The sequence below is a fragment of the Vanrija albida genome, assembly GCF_041260175.1.
Source record: "Vanrija albida strain AlHP1 chromosome Unknown contig_4, whole genome shotgun sequence".
In the NCBI taxonomy this organism is placed as follows: domain Eukaryota; kingdom Fungi; phylum Basidiomycota; class Tremellomycetes; order Trichosporonales; family Trichosporonaceae; genus Vanrija; species Vanrija albida.
In genome coordinates this window covers 2,586,303-2,604,515 of record NW_027191423.1, presented here as the reverse complement: position 1 = coordinate 2,604,515, position 18,213 = coordinate 2,586,303, and the positions used below count along the sequence as shown (strand labels likewise).

The 18,213-nt window shown below is 59.4% G+C and overlaps 4 protein-coding genes across 4 annotated transcripts; 2 read left to right on the top strand and 2 right to left on the bottom strand.

Annotated features, from left to right (window-relative positions):
* Positions 1-1,718: 1,718 nt before the first annotated feature.
* Positions 1,719-5,406, top strand: Q8F55_005746 (uncharacterized protein; the record flags this gene model as incomplete). The annotated part of the gene is made up of 22 exons (XM_069354234.1): positions 1,719-1,805; positions 1,855-1,929; positions 2,186-2,326; positions 2,370-2,557; positions 2,628-2,773; positions 2,809-2,958; positions 3,004-3,049; positions 3,088-3,168; positions 3,321-3,512; positions 3,552-3,783; positions 3,931-4,044; positions 4,093-4,200; positions 4,243-4,380; positions 4,429-4,488; positions 4,545-4,550; positions 4,688-4,703; positions 4,748-4,768; positions 4,816-4,845; positions 4,889-4,905; positions 4,942-5,004; positions 5,040-5,135; positions 5,173-5,406. The coding sequence occupies 22 exons, from the start codon at positions 1,719-1,721 to the stop codon at positions 5,404-5,406; spliced, it is 2,241 nt and encodes a 746-aa protein (XP_069208876.1).
* Positions 5,407-5,783: 377 nt separating this feature from the next.
* Positions 5,784-7,592, bottom strand: Q8F55_005745 (uncharacterized protein; the record flags this gene model as incomplete). The annotated part of the gene is made up of 3 exons (XM_069354233.1): positions 5,784-5,941; positions 5,989-7,050; positions 7,094-7,592. 3 exons carry the CDS (start codon positions 7,590-7,592, stop codon positions 5,784-5,786), a joined length of 1,719 nt encoding a protein of 572 aa, XP_069208875.1.
* A 3,302-nt stretch (positions 7,593-10,894) lies between these two features.
* YTA7 (TAT-binding protein-like protein 7, AAA ATPase) lies at positions 10,895-14,989 on the top strand (the record flags this gene model as incomplete). Its single annotated transcript, XM_069354232.1, has 3 exons — positions 10,895-12,215; positions 12,260-13,734; positions 13,787-14,989. 3 exons carry the CDS (start codon positions 10,895-10,897, stop codon positions 14,987-14,989), a joined length of 3,999 nt encoding a protein of 1,332 aa, XP_069208874.1.
* Positions 14,990-15,240: 251 nt separating this feature from the next.
* On the bottom strand, positions 15,241-17,480 carry Q8F55_005743 (uncharacterized protein; the record flags this gene model as incomplete). The annotated part of the gene is made up of 2 exons (XM_069354231.1): positions 15,241-16,299; positions 16,890-17,480. 2 exons carry the CDS (start codon positions 17,478-17,480, stop codon positions 15,241-15,243), a joined length of 1,650 nt encoding a protein of 549 aa, XP_069208873.1.
* Between the last annotated feature and the right edge of the window lie 733 nt (positions 17,481-18,213).

Genomic DNA, 18,213 nt, shown 5'->3' with positions numbered 1-18,213 from the left:
GGATCGCGTTGGTGGGAGTGTTGTGCGCATGACGGATGGGAGCTCACTCACCCGGCTTATAAGCTCTCGGCGGCGGCCCTCGTCGACTCGCACAGTCCCATGAAGCGCCCAACCCCAACCGTTTGGCACCGTCTGCTTGCTGTGCAGCACAATGTGTTGACCCCATTCTGCCAAGGGGACAGTGACGTGCGAGCTTGTGTGTCTGGGGTGACGCCGAGTGCGAGGAAGACGGGGTGGGTGCAGTGCCACTCTTGTGTGCTTGTGGCTGCCTTCCCCCGCACGGACCGGCGCACGGGCCGCCGCGCGCGTCCTTCCTCTGGGCGACTGGCGTCGACACTTGTTGATTTCTCTCTCTTCCCCGTCGTTGACTTTTCTCCTTCTCTCCATCTCCCTCTTCTCCTCGTTGCTATCATCCTGCACCCCTCTCAAACCCTCCTCTACCCTCACCCACCTCCTCACAGTCGCCAACACAAGCCCACTGATCCACATCCGATTCGACAACTCACACTCCTCCCTCACTCACAGCTGACTCCTCACTCACCCCGTCCTCCTTCCTTCCCCGCTTCGGCGTGAGCGACTCGTTGCCACCCTACCTTCCCCACATCCAACCACCCGAGCTGTAAGTACATGCCCCACGAGGAAGATGCCGCCCTCGCTCACTCTCCTCTCAGCCTTCTCCGCTATGGCGGTTGGAGCGAGCGATAAGCACAACCGGCCCAAGCCTTCTGGGCCGGGCAAACCTTCGACCATTGGCTTTGGCTTTGCGCAGGCCGGCTGGAACAAGAGCAATCTCCACGCCGCGGTCGCAAACCAGCCAGCCCCCACTCGCTCTCGGAGCATGGCCCCTCTCCGCACCAGCCTCGGGAGGAAGGAGCAGCCACCCGTCCCCTCGACCGATCCTGACGACGTCTTCGGATCTCCTATTAAGATTGGAGACCCAGCCCCTCAACCCGCCGAGTCTCGAGCCCGCAACCAGCCTACCAACGGCGGCTTTCAGTACCGTTCCACTCCCAATGAGGACGACGATGTTCGAATGAGCTCGTGGCCACCTGTTCCCATCAATCGGTCGCAAGGCCCTGCCACTCTCCTCAGCCACAACCAGAGCATGGCGCCCGATGACCCTCCTACACTCGACGGCCACTTGCACCACACCAACCCCCACCTTCCTCCCCACTCCAGTATCGATGATGCGCCCAAGATGTGGCATGAAACACCTGCTCCCCACACTCGAACCACTTCGAACGGCAACGATGAGAACCACACCTCTTCTCGTCTTCCTCCATCCTCTATCCCGCATTCAAACCGCAACCTTCCGTCAAATGCGAACACCGACGCTTATCCCGCCCCTCACACTGAAGGGGGGAAGCAAGTTCGCTCCGGCACACGCAATGTGTCTGGTGACGAGCAGGCTCTCAACATGCCAGGCAGCTACTCTACGGTCCTGCCAGCACGGGCCGGCCCAACCCAAGCTTCCTGGATGGCCCATGGTACTGATCAACGTGGGTGGGGCTATGAAGACCAAGCTGCGTTCGAACAGAAGGATCCGATCCCTTCTCGGCCATCAACCGCTTTCGCTCGTCGCCATGAGTTGGACGAGGACGACCAGGCAGAGACCAACGCTGCTCCTCTTCGTCAAGACCCCAGTCACTTTCCCGCCTCGGCTCACTCTGACACCCCGCACCACAGCAGGCTCCCTCCATCCAAGGTTGAGACCAACAATGGACATCTTCCAAAAGAAACCTCCCTTCGCCACGTTCCCTTCTCCCAGCCTCAGTCTGGAGGACCGACTTTCGGGAATCCGTCAAGTGCTTCCTTTCCATTAAGCCGGTCTGGACACAGTTCGCTCACTAATAGGCCTGGCACCGATGTGTCACCTTCTGGACACATGTAAGTGCCACCTGGCACCCGACCTACGGCGTGCTCACTCAGGTATGTAGCGAGCAGAACGAACCACAGCAGGCTCTGCCCACTTCGTATGGCCAATGGTACAACCCAAGCTACTCCTTCGAGGGGCATGGTACACTGCAACCTCCCACTAAGTAACTGCATCTCGACACCTCCGCTTCGAAGTTGAGCTAACCCCTGCACCAGTGACCCACTGAACCTTTCTGGCAATCCAACCACCCCTTTCCGCAACTCACGCACCGATCCCAACCGCTCCTTTGAGCCCAGTCTTTCTGTCCAGCAAGGCCAGCAATGCCCGCCGCCCTTCTTCGGCAAGAGGAACACACCAGCACCAATCGAGTCGCCTGCCCCCATTGACGTTGGAGGTTTGGGCTCTGTTGTTCGCCAAATTGAAGACGCCCAGCGCAAGTACAAGTTGGCGGTCAGTTCCGTCCCCGTGTGGGTGCCCTCACTGACTCCCGCAGGAGGAAGCCAACTTCAACCATCTCAAGACGATACGGGAGCTCCAGGTCGAGAAGTCGCGCCTTAATGAACTCAATCACACGCTTAGTGAGGAGGTTCAAAGCGCCAAAACGGAAATCGAGACCATTAAGCAGGCGAAGGAGGACAGCATCGCGAACGCGAAAAAGCTGGTGCAAGAGTGCTTCGATAAGTAAGCCATCCTCGGCTATCACATGCGGCCTGCTGTGTGGCGACCTCGTCTTCCTAGGCTGACATCCTAGGGTCGCTGTTGTCACTACGGCGTTCGCAGAGTACGAGGAGGCCGCGGCGTCCCGCATGGAGGCTTCAGAGCAAGCCATCGGCGAGCTAAGGCGCACCACAGCCGAAGTCAACAATATCAAGGAAGGTGTTGAGGCACACTTCCAGAGTAAGCTTCAGATCATAGCTTTGGACTGACAGTAGAATCCGAGAGTGCCCGTCAAGTCATGGCCGCCACGGCTGCTCAGGCCGTGAGCGAGGTGAAGGAGGCGACCGAGGGCCACGCCAAAGCTATCGAGAAACTCAAGGATGCGACTGAAGAGCACACGAGGGCAATTGACGCGAAAGATGCCAGTGAGTTTGAGTCGGGAGGCCACGAGTACACATGCTGACCGACAGTCATACGGGAGCTCATGGGCACGATTGCCACGAAAGAAGACCACAAGTATGTCTCCCTTCATCGCAACCGAAGCTGACAACAAGTAAACAACTGGACCAGTACATTCAGGCCATGGTCGCTACTGTCGGTGACGATGTCAAGTCCTTCACCGATCAGCTAAGGGCGTAAGTGGTTTGCAATGAGGACGTGCTGAAAGGTTGCAGCCTTGTTGAGAGCGGCCTTCTTTCCCCCGAATCTGTTGCTGCTCTCCAAGCAGATCGCGCAGATGACCGGTCCAGGTGGGACTCTGTTGCCAGTGTCTCCGCTAACTTTGCAGCCTAAAGACGCTCAGGGGGATCAAAGTGGCCGACCAGAAGCTTATCGACGACCTCCGTAGTCGGCTCCATGAGACCGAGCTCAGCAAGAGCGACTTGGAGAACGAACTCACGTCTGAGCACCAACAGGAAATCCATGACATGAAGAGCCGCCACAGCAGTTCCTTAATGGCTTCAGCTCAAGAAATTAACACGTGGGTGCAGAGGAGAAACATCTGCTGACCTTGAAACAGGCTGCAAGTTGCGAACGCCTCCCTCAAGCAGGAAGTCAAGGATCTTCAAGAGAAGCTTCAGACCAAAGAAGCGGAAGCCAAGGCAAATGATATCAAGCTCCGCGAAGCCGCGACAGTCGCGCATGCTGGTGGTGAAAGTATCCAAGCCCAGCTCGAGTCCGAGATTGAAACGATGCGCACTGAGAAGAAGCAAGTTGAAGTGCGGATTGAATCGTATCAGCGCGAGATACAGGTGAGTACTTTGAAGAGGGCTGCCGTCTCTGACTTTAGACCCTCAATGACACCATCACCCAGACAAACCAAGAAGAGAAAGTCGCCCAGGCTCTCGCAAATGAACGAATGGTGCGTTACCGTTTCGTTCCCTACTGACGGCACTCAGCTATCCATCAAGGAGCTGAAGGCCGATATCGCACAGAAGACGCAACAGCTTCAACAGGTCCCTAAGCTTGAGAAGGAAAACGCAATCCTACAGACTCAGCTGTCCAAAGCGAAGGTAAGCTGGCGTACAGACCGTTTTCCAGATACGCTTTAACACCGCCAGGACCAGTCGAACGCTGCGGAGGCTGAACTGCAACGCGCAAAGGTGGAGATTTCTCAGTTCAAGGATTCGGCACCCACAACGTCTGGAGTGAAAGACCTTCAGAGCAAGGTGAGATTGAAGCAAGGATGACCTGGTGACTAACAGAACAAGGTTGCCGACCTCCGGCAGCGAATTGAAGACAAGGACGCTCACATGAAGCACCTGAACAGTCTTGTCGAAGCTGCGCAGACGCTTTCAAACTCGTACCAGAGTGATCTCGCCAAGAAGACGGAGGATAACGAGATGTTTGTGCGTGTCGGCTCCACTGGGTGATAGCACTACTTACTTCATGGGTAGTCTGCCCTTCAGCTCGCCGAGATCGATGATCTCAAGCGCCAGCTTCAGGGTGCCAGCAAGGTGAGTCTGGCAGGCCTCGGCATACGATCCCAGATTCTCAGCTGACGCCGTTACAGGAGACGGTGAGTACAAGTGTATCTTCATTGGACTTTGCGACTAAGACTATCAAGGGACCTTCCACTACCGCGTTGCAGCGGCTGCAGCTGGGTCAAATGGCAAGTGCCACGACTTGTGACTGCCGAAGCTGACCACCCAACAGACTGAGGAAGACCGAGGTTAGAGCTGCAACCCATGTGCTACTTGAAGCTGATCCTTCCAGCGTTCCAAAGCGCTGTTGAGCGTACGTGGAAACAACAGATCTACCGCGCCGCCTTCTGATCTTTGCAGAGCCTCTCCGTACCGAAGCTCGGAACAAGGGTACGCGCCTCTTCCTCACCCCCGGGTCGCTAACTCGAAACAGATAACGTGATTCGCGAGGTACGACTCCGTGTCGAGTAGTCACTCACTCGAAAGCTGCAGAATGATCTGAAGAAGTTTGCACCCAACGCGCGCTCGACCAACACATCCCGAGGAGATGTGAGTCGGTAACTCATGCCAGGCTAACTACCCAGGTCCCAACAACCAAGAAGGCCCCCGCCCCCGCCCCCGCTCCCAAGATCCGCGCGGGCTCAGTGTCCAGTCTCTCTGATGTTGGTGCTGTTGAGGAGGTAGGTGTCTCGGAGTAGGTCCACTTGCTGACTACAGTCGACGATAAACAACTCTGCTGGCCAGAACAGCAATGGAAAGCGCCCTATCTCGGCCGTCGAAGACGAAGAGAATGAAAGCGACGACGACGCCGATTGGCTGCTCGCAGCCGAGAACGCTGCTCGCTCAGCAGCTGACCCCCAGACTAAGAAGCCGGCTGTCAAGCAGACGAAGGCGAATGCGAGGAGCGATGCGGTCCCCGAGCGCAGGGCAAGTGGAGGACCTATGTTTTGAGCTCACCAGTAACAGCAGTTACCCCGCTTTCAGGCCGGAGCAAGTTCAAGCACCGCGGGCCCCAGTCGTGGGCAGCAAGCTCAGAACGGCGGCAACAAGAAGAAGAAGTAGTAGTAGCTATTCGCCGCACCTTTCGCCGCGCTTCTCCACGTCCCAGTTCCCGTTTAACACAGCGCCCATGAACCCAACCAAGTCCCCTGCCGTCGTGCAATTGTACAAATAGAGTGTCATCGCATGTCATTGTTCTGGGCCTACAAACAACAGAGCACCATATTTACAAGGAGGCTTTGGATACAACAGTGTAGCCGTTGGGCCACTGGCGGGGCGTTGTCGCTGAGGCTGTAGTCTGTGGGTGCCTATTCTGTCGTGATTGAAGCCTAGCCCGAATTTTGTTGAGTGGCTGCAGGCTTGATGACAGAGTCGACGCCGACAAAGGCGGCACTGCCGTCACCAACCGCTCCGAGGGCCTCTGTGACCAGATGCATCTGGCCGATAGCAGTCTCGAGTCTCGAGCGGCTCTTGAGGCCAAGGGCGGCTGAAGGCTGTCAGTCTGGATCCAGAATGCCCCAATGGCACACTCACATTCGAGCCTCTGTTTCATCTTCTCCGCTTCTTCGGCTCGCGCGGCCCGGATCACTTCGTCCGCAAGAGCCGACGGCCCAACGAGGAGGGTAGCGGCGTGCTCGAGGAGTCGAGCATCAGCCTCAAGCCAGTGTTCGGCCTGGGATCGCCTCCGCAGGTCTTGGCCAACAGTCAGAACCTGGCCGTCCAGGTCACTTAGGTCATCATCCATGTCGGTGTCCATGCCGTCAGACTCGGCAGCGTCCAGGTCCATGTCGTGGTCAGCGGGCGCTGAGGCGGCCGCCTTGTCTCCTGCCTGAGCAGCGAGTGCGGCGAAATCAAGGATGGCGAGGCGAACCTCACGCTCTGGCACGATTTGGGGATCCAGGCTGGTGAGAAGGGACCAAGGGATTGCGCTGGGTCGAGCGATCGCAGCTGATGCTGAGCGCACAGCAGACGCCAGCGATGGGTAGTCGTTCTTTGTGGAAGCTAGTACCGCTTCGTCGGTGGGAGGCAGTGCTGGTGAGGTGGGCACACGCGACGAGATCATGCCACGGTCTGCCATCGAGGACGCAAGAAGCGAGAGAACACGGTCATGGCCTGACGTCTTGAGGAAGTCGAAGACCATGGCGGCTGCAGCACGGTTCGCGGGATCATTCAACGAAGATCCCAATGGGAGTCGGGCAGAGGATGGAGGCTGGCCACCGGTGCCGCTTGTGGCTTCTCCTCCAAGCTGGGTCGCAGTGTCGCTTGGCGCTTCACCGACCGACTGCTTTTCACTGGCCACTTCGGCCAGCCGAGGAACTCGTCCCATTGGCGTGGTGGGGCTCGAGAAAACTGTGGGCGGCGGCTTGATCGCTGAGTCACGAACTTTGGTGCTGATAGCAGCGACATGTGAATCGATGTCGTACGTGAACGGCCCGGTGAAGTTGACGGCGAGGCTTTCCGTGGCTGCACGAAGTCCCACGGCTGGGTAAAGCTCTTGTGGGATCTTTGAGAACGCGTGGCCGAGCAATTTCCCGTTTCTGGTGAAGAATGCTCGGCCGGTAGTGTAGTCGATTCCACACCCGACAACATCTCCCACTGCCACATCAGCATAGCCCACAGACGGGAGAGTCAAACTTACAACACCATGCAGGGCTAAAGTCGCACCCAGAACCTGACCCCTCAAACGTCTTGCCATCATCACCATGCCAGCCCCAAGAGCCCTTGTCCCATCCAACCAATCGGTTGAGCTTGAGGCCTCGTGTCATCCAGCCAACAGTGAGGTTCGCGCACTTGCCCAAGGACAGGACCTCGATCTCGTAGTAGTGGACGCCAATCCCGGATGGAATCGGCTTTGTCGTAGTAATCGAGCAGGCATCGTCGTCTCCGTTGTCGACCTTGTGCCTTGGCGCGAAAGTTACAACGGGTCGGTTTGGCAGATCGCCCACATCTCTGGTGCTCAATTCAAGCTTCGAGTGGCCACTAGGCGTGACAAACTCGCTTGGTAGCACGGCTGAAGCTGGCAGAGCGGTGAATGAAAGATACGTTGGACGAGCCGGTGCTAAATCTTGCAAGTCCTTTCGGCGACGCTTTGCCATGGCAGGTAAATCGGGGCGATCGCTGGGCTTTGTCGCGTCCATTGCGGCAGCCCCGCCTGAGCGACGACGCCTACCGAGGGTACTTATCGTGGTCCGCACTGCCGGAGGTAGGCCACCGACGACCACAGGCTCTTCGGCGTTGCCTGCATTTGTAGGCGCATACGAGTATTGGCGAGGGCGTGGCGAGAAATCAATGGCGAAATCATCCGACTCGTCGGCGGAACGACGCACACTCTGGCGTCGGCGGTTGAACCGGCCTCGCGACAAGGTCGCACCACGCTCGGCGTTTCCTCCCCAGCCGTCAAGACTGATGTCGTCGAGAGCGTGCGGAAGTATGCCGATGCTGTCATCGGTATCGCCTGCAGCGAGTGTCGACGTGACCGGTTCTCCCTCTCGGAAGAGACCCCATGGGATCGAGATGGTACCATCATCGTCGTCAGAATCAGCATCGGGGTCACCGAGTTGGTCCCAGATGTGGTTGTGGCCTCTGCCCGCAGGCTCAATGTCCATGTCATCCAAGCCAAACACAGTGCGTGCTGTCATGGTGGTTCGGTCGGTGGCGCGATCCGTGTCCGTTCGACGACGTCGTAACATCGTGGTTGCCATTCTCTCGTTGCTGTTTCTAGACCCGTACAATTGCTGGGGCGAGGGGCCAATGTTGGAGGTTTCGTCGCCAGTACTTGGGCGGGTCCGAGGCACAATGGGCAGCATGGGCCGCGACGGCGTTGGAGGGGCTGGGTATGCCGCCACGATGTCCCGAGCATGCTGCCGTTGCGTCTCGCGTTCGCGGTCGCGAGCCTCTGCCCAGCGCGACCTTGCTGTTTCAGCGGTCCGGGGTTGTCGACGTGCGAGGTTGTCATAGTCGGTCGCACGAGTCCCACTGTTGCCAGTGTACCCCGCCAAGCGTGCCGTCTCCAGAGGCACCGTCCAAGGGTGGGGCTCACTGGCGCCAGCGGTGGCAGTGCTGCTCCCTCCATTGCCGTCTATCCGATTGTTGGGGAAGCTCATACCAAGGGCAGACGGGCGGAATGGTACCGGGCCCAAGTGAGATGTTGTCCGCGACGTCGACGCAGGGACAGGCAGCGGCCGTGGTGGACGCGGGACAGCGCCGAGGAGCTGGTCAAACGTCAGAGTTGTTGGCGATTGGCGTGGCGGTGTTGAGGGCCCTGCTCGCGCCACAGACGACAGCGTCATAGTCGAGTCGCCTGGCCTGCTGCGCGTGCTGCCCTCCTCGTTTGATTCGCGCGCAGCCATTGTCGGTAAGAAGCTGAAGATTTCCGAGAGGTGCTCGGGGCGATCAACGTCGTCAACGTCCCAGGTGTCGTCGAGGGCATCGGCGAGGTTGAAGACGCGTGACATTCTTGAAGGTGGGCGTGTCGACGAGAGATGGAGGGTTCTCAAGGAAGATGTACCTGATGGTTGGTCACCTCGAGCTGCTGCTACTGCAGGAGCATGAGTTGGAGATGCAGTCGAACGGTGGTGACGAGGGGCGAGCGGTGAGGATACACGTGGTGGAGGTAGCGGTGCTGGGATAGAGTTGGTTGAAGGCGGTGATGGAGGGTCGTCACTATGCCTGTCGCTGGAGGACATGGGCGGGGATCTTGTCGCTTGTCGCGCGTGTTGCCTACAACGACAGAGGGCAAGGGAGCGTGAGGGACGACGGGTTCAGAGGTGGTCGGTGCAATATAGGCGTCGTGTCCGGCGTTGGTGGTGGGGTGAGCTGTAGGCGGCAGTGCGGGTTGAGTGGTAGGGTGAAGAGAAAGAGCTGGAGTGGAGAGAGAGAGAGAGAGTGAGTGCAAGTGATGAGGACGAGTGAGAGTGAGAGTGAGTGAGAGAGATGTAGTCGTCGTACATGGTGAGCGCCCGCCCACCCACCCACATTGTCGGCCGGCCGTTACGACGCGATGTCAGGGGCAGGGGCGTGGGGTGGGGGGTGTCTGTCTGTCGGCTTGAGACTTGGGTGGCAAATAGGTTAGAGGACTACAACTTCCATTAGAACCGTCATGACACAGTCATTTCAATAACAAGTGGGCAAAATGCATTACTATGTAGATGGACACTGTTACTCTGGTGCATGTCGATCCATCCATGCGCCATGCATACAGACTTTGGACGGGTGTCGACGCGCGCGAGGTGCTGCTTGGCGGGTTGCGTTGAGCCAGCTTGAGATGGCATCATTATCAGGGAAGTCGCTTCAGGCTTGCCACCTCTAGGGCATGCCTGATCGCAAGCCTATTTTGCCACATGGTGCAGTGTGAGACGCGTCGCTGTAGCAAGCACAATTCAAAGTCGTCGCAGGTAGTCGTAGGCGCCGCGCAACACACGCAGCCAGCCAGCCAGTTACCCAATCGACCCAATCCCATCCCAATCCATCTTGTGTCCCTACTGCTGCCATCCCCCCCCCCATCCAACATCCATCAACAAAACAACAACCGACAACTGGCATCCTTGTCCTCGTCGGATGGCCAATTGACAAGACAATACCGCCGCCCGTCCTTGTCGGCATTCCCCCCCCCTAGCTTGTTCTCACCGACGCCCCCTGTTCCCTCCCCGCCCACATTGCGCCCAACCCCCCTTGTCACCTGGCCTGTTGTCGTCGCCTCCATGGTGCTCTGATGCCATCCAACCCGGGTTATCCACCCGACGATCAGCAACAGCACCACCACCACAACTACAACGTGCAACCTCTTCCCTACTACGACCACATCCCTCAACCACCGCAGCACCAGCAGCACGGCTTCTACCAGAGACCACCTCCACAGCAACCTCAGCAACATTACTCTCCGTACCCTCAACACGCGTATCCATCCGCCCCTTTCATCCAGCAACCGCCACCCACCGACTTTAGCCGCGGCCTGCCACACTCTCAGTCCTCGTCGTCCTATCCTTTCGTCCCTCTCATCGGCCCCGACAGTCTGCCCGATCTTGGCCCACAGCACCGCGCAGATCAGCAGCACTCGTTCGTCGCCCGCCCTTCCTTTGAGCCATCCCCCACCCCGCTCGCTGTTCCGACACCACCATCGCAGACTTACCCGCTGCATCAATCCTCGTCGTCGCCGTACGCGCAGAATTCGGCTCTGAGTGGTGTTGCATCCCCTGCCTGGGTCAACCCTTCCCATCAACCGCAACAGCAGCAGCAGCAGCAACAACAGCTTCAAGCTTTTCCCCCTCACCTCGCCATCAACGGCGCGTCTCCCTCGGCCTCATTTCCTGTGGCAACGCCGACACCTCCTCCAGCCCCTGTACCAAGTGAACAGCAGGCAACAGTGTCGCCAACAAAGCCTCCCCCGAAAATCACCCTCCGTCTCCCCCTTGGTTCCGCCTCGACAAACTCGGATCCAACAATGGCTTCTCGCAGCCGCCGAGCATCGGCGGCCACCGTCAAGACGGACCCTGAGCCGAGTGCGTCTGGTCGTCCCCAGCGATCGAGCCGTGGCGCTGCCAAGAAGAGCTATTATGAAGATGACGATGATGGAGATTTCGAGGAGGAGGATTCTGACGCGAGGCCAAACCGCCGGCCTGCTCAGGATGCCAGGAGCAGCCGCCGTTCTGGTCGAACCACTCGCGGATCGGAGCACTTGGCCAACGACGATGATTTCGAGGACAAGATGATGGACACCAGCCCTGTCATTCAAGATGTCCAGACGCGCCGAGGAGGAAGGAAGCGTGTCATTGATCCAGACGACGACGACGAGGACGACTTCGTGCCGGACGCCAACGGTGGCCACGATGAGCCCGCGGTCCCCGAGGCTGAACCGGAGCGGGACAACTCTGCCTTGCCCCCAAGCCAGGCCCGAACTCGCCATTCGTCTGCCGATGCCGAATCGTTTGCGCCAGAGGAGAGCGAGCAGGATTCGCCATCCCCAAGTCCTGATCCTATCGAAGACGACTACGAAGACGACGACGAAAGTGTCGTTAGCGAAACGCCTCAACGGCGCCGGACACGCGCATCGGTTGCTACTCGCTCAACCCGCAACACTCGCGGGCGACGTGCCGACCCCGACTCGGATGAGGAGTATGGTGCGAGGCGCAACTTGCGGAAACGTGACTCGCGACCCAACTACCAGCTGCCGCCAATGGATATTTCAGCGGAGATTGCTGCCGCTGATATCATGAACAAGGCGATCGCGGCCGCATCAGGTCCCCGTGGCCGAGGCCGTGCCCCAGGATTCGGAGGTGGCGCTTTTGGAGCCTTGGGCGGTGCCTCCTCAAAACCTTTCCCCTGGAGCATGAAGGGCAAGGATTTTGCGCGAGTAATGGGCGACCCAGACTCGTCAGACTCTGACGACAACTTGCAACCGATGGCGAACGCCGCAGCCGGGCCATCAGCTCTTGGCGGTCCGCGTGCGGCCGGTGGACCTGGAGGTGTGCCTGGCCCAACAGATGTTCCCAACTTTGGACGCGTCAACCCCAAGTCATCAATGGCTGATGCCGACCCGCTGGGGGTTGACGTGAATGTCACGTTTGACCGCGTAGGAGGTTTGGACGACCACATCAACCAGCTCAAGGAGATGGTCGCTCTGCCTTTGCTGTACCCTGAGCTCTTCCAACAGTTCAACATCACTCCTCCTCGTGGTGTGTTGTTCCACGGACCTCCGGGCACGGGAAAGACCCTCCTCGCTCGTGCGCTGGCAGCCTCATGTTCCAACGGCAACACCAAGATTGGTTAGTGCCCACAAATACCCTTGTACGATACTAACGCTGCGTAGCCTTCTTCATGCGCAAGGGTGCCGACGTCCTTTCCAAATGGGTCGGTGAAGCAGAGCGCCAGCTTCGGATGCTCTTCGAGGAGGCCCGCGCGTCGCAGCCAAGCATCATCTTCTTCGATGAGATTGATGGCCTTGCCCCTGTGCGAAGTAGCAAGCAAGACCAGATCCACGCCAGTCTTGTGTCGACGCTACTCGCCCTGATGGACGGTATGGATGGTCGAGGGCAGGTAATCGTTATCGGGGCCACCAACCGCCCGGACGCGGTGGACCCTGCTCTTCGTCGTCCCGGTCGCTTTGACCGCGAGTTCTACTTCCCGCTCCCCAATCGTGAAGCTCGAAAGTCAATCATCCGCATCAACACCCGCAACTGGGAGCCCGCACTCCCCGACAAAATGGTGGACACGCTCTCAACCATCACCAAGGGCTATGGTGGTTCAGATCTACGAGCGCTGTGCACAGAGGCCGCACTCAATGCTATTCAACGTCGGTATCCACAGATCTACAAGACTACAGACCGACTGCAAGTTCAGCCTGGTTCGGTTCACGTTCAACCCAAGGACTTCATGTTGGCCGTCAAGAAGATTGTGCCTTCGTCTGCTCGGTCAGCGTCGTCTGCTGCGATCCAACTTCCAACTCAGTTGGTTCCCTTGCTGTCCAAGCAGCTCGACGCCCTCAAAGCAGCCGTTGACCGCGCCATCCCACCGGGCAAGAAGCGTACGGCACTCGAAGAAGCCGAATACGAGGACGAGGATGGCGACACCTTTGAGAAGGAGATGATGCTCCAGTCACTCGACAAGCTGAGGACGTACCGCCCGCGGCTGTTGGTGTACGGCCCCGCCGGTTCTGGCCAGACATATCTTGGACCAGCGATCTTGCATCACCTCGAGGGATTTCATGTCCAGTCACTTGATCTCGCTACTCTGATGAGTGACTCGACGAGAACACCGGAGGCTGCCATTGTCCAACTGTTCGTCGAGGCAAAGCGTCACCAGCCGAGCATCATCTTCATTCCTTCATTGGCCCAATGGTCCCACACGGTGTCCGAAACGACAAGGTCAACTGCTCGCGCTCTCCTGGACGGCATCCCACCGTCAGACCCGATTCTCCTCCTCGCCATCGTCGATGGTCCTCTCGATACACTGCCAGGGGATGTGCGAGCGTGGTTCGGCTTTGGCGACGAGAACCGACTGCAGCTGGGCCAGCCGAAGGCAGAGCAGCGCGAAGAGTTCTTCAGCGAGCTCCTCGCTGCCGCTGCCAGGCCACCCGTTGACTTCCCCGACGGTGTGCCGCGCAAGCGCCGTGTTCTCGAGATTCTGCCTCCTGCACCACCCCTTCCGCCTCGCCAACCGACGGAAGCGGAGGTGGCACGTGAAGCCGAGCGTGATCTTGCCGCACGCAACATGCTGTTCGTCAGCTTCTCGTCTCTCGTGAGCGAGTTTATGAAGAAGTACCGTCGACCCGTGGCGTTTGTCAAGGTGAGAAAACACTATGTCTTGTAATGGCTTTGGTCTCTAACGCCCCACACAGGAGGATGCTTTCCAGTACGCTGCAATGCTCGCCCAGCAGGCTGAGCTCGCTGCAAACCCACCGAAGACCCCTCCTCAAGTCGAAGCTGAAACTGTGATCGGTGTTGCCGGCGATGAAGGCGGAGCGATCGTCGTTGAGGCTGCCACTGCCCCAGCAGACCCCGTGGCCGTGGACGGCGGCGAAGGCGCTCTGGTTGCTCAGGCGCAAGAGATTCTTCCACCGCCGGCCGTCATCAATGTTGACGCCGAGACTACTGCTGCGCCTACGCCTGCTCCTGTTACAACCTGGCAGGCTCACGACATGGACATCGATACCATCCAGCGGAAGCTTGTTCGACACAAGTACTTCACGCCAAACGACTTCCTTGCAGACGTCGCGCTCATTGAGGAGAACGCCAAGTACACGAGCGAAGCCGACCGCCAAATCAGGGTCTCCGAAATGGTTGCCCACGCCCGCATGCACGTTCAAAGCTTCGACCAAAAGTGGATCCCCGAGTTCGAGCGTTATGCTGTTCGCATGCGTGAGAGAAAGGAAGAGCGGGCGAAGGCCAAGGAGGCTGCGGCCAAGGAGGCGGCCGACAAAGAGGCTGCTGAACGCGAGGCGGCCGGCAAGGAGACCGACAAAGCTCCTGCCGACGAGGGCACCGTGAACACCGGCTTGGACGGCGGAGCGGCTGAGGCTTCGACAGCGACTGTGCCCGAGGCCAACGGGCTGAAGCGTGCTCGCGAGGACGAAGAGGGTGCGGCTGGCTCGGAAGGACCGGTGGAGAAGCGACCGCGCGAGGACGCCATGGACGTCGACAGCGTTGGTCCTGCTCCTGAGAGCGGCACGCCCGGAGCGTCCGTTAACGGAAATGGCAACGCTCAAGCTGCCCCGGCTGTGGACCCTGCTTCCGTGGCATCGCGCAATGGCTCGGCGACCCCGCACCCTGCCCCAGCGGCCCCGACAGCACCTGCATCTCCCGAACCGGTCCTGGGACCACTCGTTGTGCCCGATGAGGCTCTGAAGAGTCTGGGCGTCTTCCTTCGCGACGGCACGGCCGTCCTCACCGTTGAGCAGCTCGAGCAGCTTCGTGCTGCTCTACTCGACCGTGTCTGGCGCCAGAGGGCCAATTGGGACCGTACCGCTCTCGTCGAGGATATGACCGAGTTCGCTGGCAAGTTTGTCTCGGAGGTCGAGGAGATTGGTGCCGAGTTGGATTAGAAGAAGGCTTGAGATTGATGTCAATGCCTACGGAAGACGAGACTATAGATGGATGCCGTCATAGTAGAATGAGAGCAGTTGCAGCAGCAACAGGACAGGATGAGAACGTTGCAAGGAGGGTGACACGAGAGAGATTGCAACGAGGCGACACGGTCAACTTCTCGCATTCTTCCACTGCCTACAAACTACAAACAGGTCGCAGCATCACTCGCTCATCATAGCACTCCTTTTCCATCTCGTCAATTCCAAGATTACAGCTTGGGGCGAGTCTGGGGGGCACCGTTCTCGGCGACGCCACCGGCGCGAGGGGCGTTGTTGGCAGGGATGACGGTGGGGCCGATGCCGTTGTGGGCACCGTTGAACTTCATGCCCTTGATGCCGTCGTAGCCCTTGACGCCAGTGGCCTTCTCGAGACGGTTGCCAATGTCGTTGTCGACCTGGCGGAAGATGGCGATCTGGCGACGGATGATCTCCTTGTCCTGGACAGTCGACATGTGGCCCGAGACAGTCTTGATCCAGCGCTCGCGCTCGCCCTCCGAGAAGACCTTGTTCCAGAGGTTGCGGGGGGCGTTGAAGTCCTCGGGACGGATGGTCGAGAGGAACGAGACGGCGGTGGCAACGAAGGGCGCGTGGACCTTGTCAATGTCCTGCTTGGGAGGGGCAAACTGGACGGGGTCGTGCGACGCGAGGTAGCCGACACGGCCACCCTGGTTGTAGAGGGCATGGGGGCCGTCACGCTGGAAGTTGGCAGCGTTCTCAACGAGGTGCTGGTTGACGGGGAGCTGGTGGTAGTTGGTGCCGAGACGGTGACGGTGGGTGTCGGGGTACGAGAAGAGACGCGACTGGAGAACGGGGTCGGCGCTGGGCTCGATACCGGGAACGACGTGCGAAGGCGAGAACGCAGCCTGCTCGACCTCGGCAAAGTAGTTCTTGGCGTTGGTGTTGAGCGTGAACTTGCCAACAGTGCGGAGAGGGTAGTCGCCGTGGGGCCAGATGTGGGTCAGGTCGTGGACGTTGATGCCCTTGTTCTTCCAAGCATCGACGGCCTGCTCGGGGGTCATGGTCTGGACCTTGATGGTCCACGAGGGGAACTCTCCCTTGTCAATGGCGTAGTAAAGGTCCTTCTGGCCATAGTCGGGCGACTTGGTGGCAGCCTCCTCGTTGGTGAAGGTCTTGATGCCCTGGTTGGAGATCGCGTGAAGCTGAGCATAGACCCAGTCGCCGTCCTTGTTGATAAGCTTGAGGCTGTGGCCGTAGTAGCCGTGCATGTGACGGAAGCCGTCGGGGATACCGCGGTCCGACATGAGGATCTGTGCATGTTGGTCATTGCGTACACCAATGGGGATCCGCAGGGAGAAGTGGAACTGCAGAAGGGACGGGCTCGGTGGACAGGTGGACACGCGTAGTGACTCTTCGAGTGGCTACCAGGCACGCCCAAGACTCTGCAATGCACTGGGTGTCTTCGCCACCTCTGGCAAGCACGTCTCGGCGCCCAGAACGATGGAATCGGCGGGTAAATCAGACCAACAGGTCAACTCGCGTTTGGCGAGACCCGACTGCCCGGCCAACCCGATTTTCGGGTCGTCCGCCAAGCCGCGCTTACATCGCCTGCGATAAGCCGGCTGTCTCACACCGCGCAGACAGTCCCTGTCACCACCACTGCCGCTCCGTTTTCCAATGCAAAGCTGCGCAGCGTTCAGGCTGCGTGCTGAGCATCCCCGGGCACAAGACGGCGCACACCCGCCACCACGCGAAGAAGCAAGCGGTATGCAAGCGGCTTTTGGTGGCGGCAAGATGGCTTGTAACCGCGAGCGAATAGGCTGGGTGGGGAAGAACACTACCCCACAACCCCACACAACTAGAACGAGGCAGTAACCGCCGGCAGAGAAACAACACTCACCATGACCTGGTGGACCGACTCGGGGTTCTGGCTCAGGTAGTCCCAGAACGAGGTAGCATCGTCACCGCCGCCGAGGTGGGTAGCGGGGTGGCGCTTCTGGGTGTGGATGAAGTGAGGGAACTTGGCGGGGTCGCGAAGGAAGAAGACGGGCGTGTTGTTCCCGACAAAGTCAAAGTTGCCCTCGGGGGTGCGGAACTTGACGGCGAAGCCACGGGGGTCACGAGCTGTGTCGCTCGAGCCAGACTCTCCACCGACGGTCGAGAAGCGGGCAGTGACGGGGCAGGTAGCGCCCTTCTTGAAGAGAGCGGCGATCGACAGATCCTCGATGCCCTCGGTGGCCTCCCAGATGCCGTGGGCACCAGAGCCCTTGGCGTGGACGACACGCTCGGGGATGCGCTCGCGGTCAAAGTGGGCGAGGAGGTCGATCAAGTGGAAGTCCTGGAGGAGGAGGCCGCCGTTCTGGCCGGCACGCTGGGCGGCATACGGGTGGGGAGCGGGGGCACCGTTGCTGGCGGTGTAGATGGACGACGAGCCGGTGGCATCGCGGTCCTCCTCGTACGACTTGGGCTTGGGTGCAGCCTTGGGAGCCATCTTTGTTGTGGATTGATAGTTTGGAGGGGGGGTGGAAGGAGGAAGGTGGGAGATGGGGAGGCACTCGTTACCGGGGATGGGTTGATTTAAAGCGCCTGTGACTGGTGGGGAGGGAAGGTGACCGAGGGGCCTGGCCTGGAATGATGGTGGGTCAGCGTGCTGGGTGTGCGTCGGGTCGAACGGGCGTCACGGCGCGAGATGAGCGAGCACCTCGCCGCGCAGCAAGCACCAGCGCAGCGACGCAGTGGGGCAGCGCGCGCACATGACGAGGGGGGCGGGCGGGCGGCACTAGGCTCGTAGGCAGGCAACCAGGCGAGGTACGCACGCAGATTCAATCACCACCCACCGTAGCCAGGCGGGGCGACGGCGGCTAGCCGCGGCGACAAGATTCGGCTAGCCCTGCCAATACGTCATTCTCATCCACAGTCCACGGCTTCGCACCCAGCCTGCACACTGGTCATCCACTGCAACCACGCGCCTCCACCAGAGCCTACTGGGTCACTTGACGGGCACTGGAATAGAACAGAGCACACAATCGACCACGTAGGTGGCATGATTTGTACCATGCCATCGGGCCTCATGCTTTGTCAAACGCGGCACATGGCGGGCGGGCGGGTCGACCATCGCACCAAGCATGAAACGCCGGCCGTCGCGAGAACCAAAAGCCTCACTGATTCAGACGCCGCCGACGACAGCGCGGTTACCTTGCACACGCCGTATATGGAGGCGTCAA